The sequence below is a fragment of the Gigantopelta aegis genome, chromosome 9, assembly GCF_016097555.1.
Source record: "Gigantopelta aegis isolate Gae_Host chromosome 9, Gae_host_genome, whole genome shotgun sequence".
NCBI classification, from domain to species: domain Eukaryota; kingdom Metazoa; phylum Mollusca; class Gastropoda; order Neomphalida; family Peltospiridae; genus Gigantopelta; species Gigantopelta aegis.
In genome coordinates this window covers 11,438,564-11,444,970 of record NC_054707.1, presented here as the reverse complement: position 1 = coordinate 11,444,970, position 6,407 = coordinate 11,438,564, and the positions used below count along the sequence as shown (strand labels likewise).

General features: G+C 40.2%; 1 protein-coding gene across 1 annotated transcript; it reads right to left on the bottom strand.

Moving 5' to 3' along the window:
• Window positions 1-2,812: 2,812 nt before the first annotated feature.
• Window positions 2,813-4,860, bottom strand: LOC121381367 (pancreas transcription factor 1 subunit alpha-like). Its single transcript, XM_041510653.1, has one exon. The coding sequence runs from the start codon at window positions 4,191-4,193 to the stop codon at window positions 3,504-3,506; it is 690 nt and encodes a 229-aa protein (XP_041366587.1). The 5' UTR covers window positions 4,194-4,860; the 3' UTR covers window positions 2,813-3,503.
• Window positions 4,861-6,407: the final 1,547 nt, after the last annotated feature.

Sequence of the window (6,407 nt, the reverse complement as noted above, 5' to 3'; positions counted from 1 at the left end):
TTTCTAGAGATGTGCGACATAACCGGTATACCGCAATATAAATTTTGAACAATACGTATCACGATATTTTTCTATTGCACTTATATATTATGTTCGTATGATAGTGCACACGTATTATATTTTAAAAAAACCCTACCAGTTTAAGAAAAGAAACAATAGCTTCACTTGTTCAGAACGAATCTTGATTAACTGGTGTATCATTTTATTAAATTAAATAAAATGTACATGAAATTAGAGAATTTTATAAATTGTAATAATTGAAAATTGATCTTCGCAATATATCGTGGTACGTATCGCAATTCAAGTTCCTATATTGCAATATATCGCAATACGAAAATATCGACAATACCCATCTAGCGCGTTACACTATGGCAGTCCTCCTACAGTGAGTCATCGCTGGATACCCTCAAGACTTAGTTTCTGACAATATTTGATTAATGAACATAACTTTATTTATGCCAGCACTGAAACTGTTGGAAGGAAGAGGGGACGGGGCAAAACAAACCCCAAAAACAACAAACAAAAACAACCACCCACCAAAAACCAAACACAAAACTCGAAAACAAGTTATAAAATGAAAATGATCTAGCAAATATTGTCAGAAACGAAGCACCAAATAACCCTTGTAATTGGACGGTTTTTAAAATTTGATCCACGTTTTAAAACATAAACCGAAAACTGAAAGCGATTTTAAATGGTTTTAGCTGTATTTTAATGTCACTTTGCGGTCGTCCGCTGAACACATACAGACATCACACGCTTTTTGCAATGAATGAAAGTCGTGCTCACAATGGGCCGACATTAGACGGCAACGCGTATTTCATTTTGCTTTTCAAGGGAAATCCCTTTGTTAGTCGCGTCGGGCTCGTGGCCCTACCACAGGCACGACCCACAGAGTATTGCTATTCACGTCCGTAAATGATTTCACCGTAATTAAATATTAAGACTTATACCGAGAGAACAATACGACGCCCGGCCGGCCCCGGATCATGCGAATCGGGTGTTGAACCCGTTACTGAATTATTCTGTAGCTTCCGCTTCCATAACCGTAAGACCGTCTACGTGCTAGAGGTGCTAAGTGCTGTCGCGGTGCTACCCAGAAGACGTTTACAATGCGATCAAAGTACCAGGAAGTGAAGTCTACGCATGACAGCCAGATTTGAATGTTCTGGCTCCAGATTAAATAAATGAACATGTAATTATGATAATGTACATGAGGATAATTAGTAATTAACAAATAATTATGATAATTATATCTCTGTAAAGCCTTCTTCGCCTGTATTTCACTGATCCTATTCTCCACTCGCCTGTTTGACAGTTCTTCAGTCCAAAATAAGAGGAAAGTTGGGAAGGGAAAATAAAATAAAATAAAATAAAATAAATAAAAATAGATAAATAAATAAATAAATAAATAAATAGATAAAATAAATAAATAAATTAATAAATATACAACCGGTGATAAATGTATTCTAATGTTACACATCGGCATTGTTGGCATAGTATTTTAGCCATGGGACTCAATGCTGTAAAGTATTGGGATCCCCCCCCCCCCCCCCCCCCCCCCACCTAACGACTCATTTCCATAAGCAACAAGGGATCTTTTACATGCACTTTCCCACAGACAGGAAAGCACATACTACGGCCTTTGACCAGTTTACTGACATATAGTCTTCAGAGGAAACCCGCTACATATTTTTATTAGCAGCAAGGGATCTTTTCCACATTCAGGGCATCACATGTCACAGCCTTTGATATATCAGTCATGGGGCACTGATTGGGAAGGGAAAAACGTAATCATAGAATAGGTCCACTGAAAAGATTCGATCCTACGACCCAAACATCTCAGGCGAGCGCTCTACCAACTGAGCTAGATTCCGCCCCAGGACAGATAGACTAGACAACTGAAGTGTATAGCCAGGACAGCATGCTTTACTCTATAGTGAAATATAAGCACGAAAATAAATTGAAAAAGAAACCCGCCCCGATAGTAAAATGGCCATATCATATTATTCAGTGTTCATATCGTAGAGAAGTGTTGAGGGGAGTGGGCGGGATAGACGTAGTTCGCAAACCTCGACCAATGCTTTACGACAGGTACATCACAAGCGATAGAGCGCTCGCTTCAGCTGCTTTGGTCTGAGGATCGAATCCCCCCGGTGGACTCATTATCTGCTTGGTTTTGTCCCTCCCAGCCAGTTCGACTGGTATATCAAATACCGTAGTATGTACCTTAATAGAATTCGCTTCCATTAAAGAGGTGTTTTCATTCATATCCTGGAACCGAGTGGCACTCGCTAGCAGGGTCTGCACAGGGGTGGGGTCGGTCACAGAGCAGATCTACCCCAGCGGAGCAACTCTTCAAAGTTAACAATGAAGTGTATGTTCTCTGAAAACAACTCGAGAACCCGGCTAGCTTTCCTATTAAGACACACGCACCCCCCCTCCCCCTCCCCCTCCCCCCCCCCACACACACACATACACACACCCTTCCCATCCCACACACATTTAGCATAAATGTGTTTTGAAAATAAGCACATTTTAAATATTGTAATTATATAATGAAGCAATTACTGTCCTGGTGTGAGATCAGTATGAATGGAAATCAAATACTGATTATTGCTTACTGATTTGTCAAGATATTTTCTTTGTTTTACAGTCAGTATCAATATTTGTTATTTGGCGGATACAATTAAAGCTGTATATTCTACGTCTTTACTGCATACGCCTAAATACAACATATATGACATAGACAATATGTAATATTTTATCTGCTTTTTTAAAAAAGAAGATCAATACGAGCCAATTTCAGTATTTTTCTTTATTGACATATTTGCCTACAGTGTTTGTATGAACACCATAAATATATTATCACACTTGTCGAAGCAAGAAGCCATAGATTGAAAAAAAAACGTTCATATAATAAAAATAATATGACTATGACATCAATGGGAATAGTGGTCCACAAACAGCAAATATACACCTCTAATTAGCGATGGTTTTCTCACTAAAAATATTCTGGACGGAACAGTACATGTATAATGTTGCATATTAGTTAATAGTACTGGTGTAATATTGCATTATATCAACTAGTAGTACTACACAATGCATGTACAATATTCAGTATTACTCAGACAACACCACTGAAAATAGTACGTGCGTAATATTTGATGATAGTCATTGGTAATACTGAATGAAAACAAATGAAAACACTGTTCATTCATCAAGTACACAATATAAGTACTAGTATACTAAAAAGCACTTATGGTTTGCCTTCACTAAACTGTTAAAGCACCAACAGGTTGTCTCGTATGAACGTCACTTGCTAGAGCGCATTCGATTGGCTGATCCATGTAAATGGTAAAACGCGGCCACACAAGTCTCTCTCTTTCTGTCTCTGTCTCTCTTTCTCTTTCATTCTTTTTTTTCTTCGCCACAAACTTAGGTGGGAATTATTCAGGGATGAAAACGAACAAACACATCTCATGCGCGGCACGTGCAATCCGTTATTTGTTGTCACTGGTGGTGACGTCTTTCATGAACCCAATGTACTTGATGGCCAGCTTCAGCGTTTCGATTCTTGAGAGATTTTTCTCGTAACTGAAGGCTGGGAGTATTTTTCTCAGATTTTCAAAAGCGTCGTTAAGATACACCATCCTCTTCCTCTCACGAACATTGGCCTCTTTTCTTTGCGTCTTAGACTGCACCCGTTTACGTTTGGGTTTCGAGCACTGGGAGGCGCAGCCAGTTGGCAGCGGCTGTGAAAAGTCAAAACGAGATGTCAGTTTGTTTGCAGAACACCACTCTGCTGTGTTTTCGTCCCCGCCATCTTGATAAGGATTCAACATCACAGTCTGGAGTGTCTCGTTTTGATATTGGTCCGTCTGCTGCAAGTCCATCCAATGAGAGAAAACGTTATTAACGGAATCATTTGATTCCGATGACGTGACGTCGGCGGAGGACGAACACAACGAAGAATGATGAACTCCACCGTCTCCGAGTGACGTCAGGTGTGATCCGACCAGTGCGGACAGGTCGTACATACTGTTGTCGTCTCCTAGCAACGACGATGACGACACGGATGTTGTGGAACTGGGCGAGGACGGTACATTGCCGGACGTGCACCCGGAGGAATATTCACTCCACAGTGAGTAGTCTACATATTCGTTGTTAGAAAGTAAACTCTGGAAATCCATCACTGTCGACGATCAAGGGCGGATCTAGCAGATTCTTCAGGTGGAGAGCTCGGACGAAGTGGTTCTTTTGTCGATCCAGAGGATCACTTTAAAGAGTTTCGTCAATAGCCCGTCTTCAAATTTTAAACCAACGAAGTGTTCACGGTGATGTCAAGTTGTTATTTAAATGGCCGGGCAGCGAGATCAAGGGCTTTTATACGATTTACCTGAGGCAGCACACTATCAAGTTATCACCTTGATAACGAGAGTCACCCGGCCACGCGACCCGCCATTGGCTCGCGACTCGCTAATACACTGATTCACAAGCACCGCCTCCAGCGCGTGGCGACATCGAACTTTCACAAATTCAAACCACGCCCACAAGAAGCGCGGTATCTCGTCATTCCAGCTTTATAGTGTTTTAGAATTTAAAAAATTGCAAGTTAAAATGAAAATGATTTTTGTTCAGATTTTTTGTTTGTCTCTTTTATTTTATTTTTTTTCTGTTTGTTTTTTTCAGCTTCAATTTTTTTTTTTTTTAACAATGCAATATTAGCAGTAGTATTCTTGAGTTTAGGTGACAGAGATAGTTCGCCCCTCATCGACCCACTCACTCCAGGTCGACTTTTCTTACAATCATTTGAAAGCAATTAAAGAACAGAAACAATGCTCCAGTAGACTTTTCATGAAATCACAGTAAAGAGCTAGAGACCAGAAAAAGGTTTTAATGCTGAAAAGTAGAATACATACATTTGTGACGTTGATGTTTTAACTTTAAAAGAACTCACACTCAGGCACGGCGGAAGCAAGTAGACATGGGAGGGGGAGGGGGGGGGAGGGGGGGGGCTGACTGAGATTGAGGGCGCAAATATTATACACTTGTAATACGCTGTCTCTCTCTCTCTCTCTCTCTCTCTCTCTCTCTCTCTCTCTCTCTCTCTCTCTCTCTCTCTCTCTCTCTCTCTCTCTCTCTCTCTCTCTCTCTCTCTCTCTCTCTCTCTCTCTCTCTCTCTCTCTCTCTCTCTCTCATTTATCGACGTACCCATCACGTTTATTTAATACTAAATATGGTTATACAGGATCGAATATATGGTTACGGAAGAAAAGAACAAAAAATGTTTTGTTTCACGACACCACTAAAGCACATTGATTTATTAACCATCGGCTATTGAATGTCAAACATTTGGTAATTTCGACATTTAGTCTTAGAGAGGAAACCCGCTATATTTTTCCATTAGTAGAAAGGATCTTTTATATGAACCATCCCACAGACAGGATAGCACATACCACGGCATTGGATATACCAGTCGTGGTGTACTGGCTGGAAAGAGAAATAACCCAATAGGCCCACCGATGGGGATCGATCCCAGACCGATCGCACATCAAAGAAAGAAATGTTATGTTATGTTTATCGACGCAATCAACACATTTTTATTTCAATACAGTTATTTGGCTTCGGGCATATGGTTAAGGACCATACAAATAATGAGAGAGGAAACCCACTGCAGCATCCCATCGACTACTCTTCTAGATTAATAGCAAGGGATGTTTTTATTGGCACCATTCCACAGACATGTTATATCAGTTGTGGAGCACTGACTGGAACGAGAAATAGCACAGTGAGTTCACCGATTGATCGTAGTCAGGCAAGCCTTCATCACTGGTATATCAAACCCCTACTTTGTGTTTAGAGTTCTTAGATGTCGTTACACATTCATTCATTCATTCATTCATTCACTCGTGTTTAGAAAAAAGTTAACTTTTTAGCGCTATTAATTTTTAGGTTTTTGTTGTCATTCATTCGTGATTAGGAAAACAAATGTTTTGTTTAACGACACCACTAGAGCATATTGATTTATTCATTATCGGCTATTGGATGTCAAACATTTGATAATTCTGATTCGTAGTCATCAGCTATTTCTCGTTCCAGCCAGTGCACCAAGACGGGCATATCAAAGGTCGTGGTATGTACTACCTGTCTGTGGGATGGTGCATATAAACGACCCCTTGCTGCTAATCGAAAAGAGTAGCCCATGGAGTGGCGACAGTGGGTTTCCTCTCTCAATATATGTGTGGTCCTTAACCATATAACCGTAAATAAAATGTGTTGAGTGCGTTGTTAAATCAAACATTTCCTTTCTTCCTTCAAAGCCATCAGAGAAAACCCGCTACATTTTTCCTAAGGAAGCAAAGGATCTTTTATATGCACTTTCCCCAGACAGAAAAGCAAATACC

Coding starts and splice junctions, on each gene's coding strand:
- LOC121381367 (XM_041510653.1), bottom strand. CDS start 4,193: ATGGATTTCCAGAGTTTACTTTCTAACAACGAATATGTAGACTACTCA.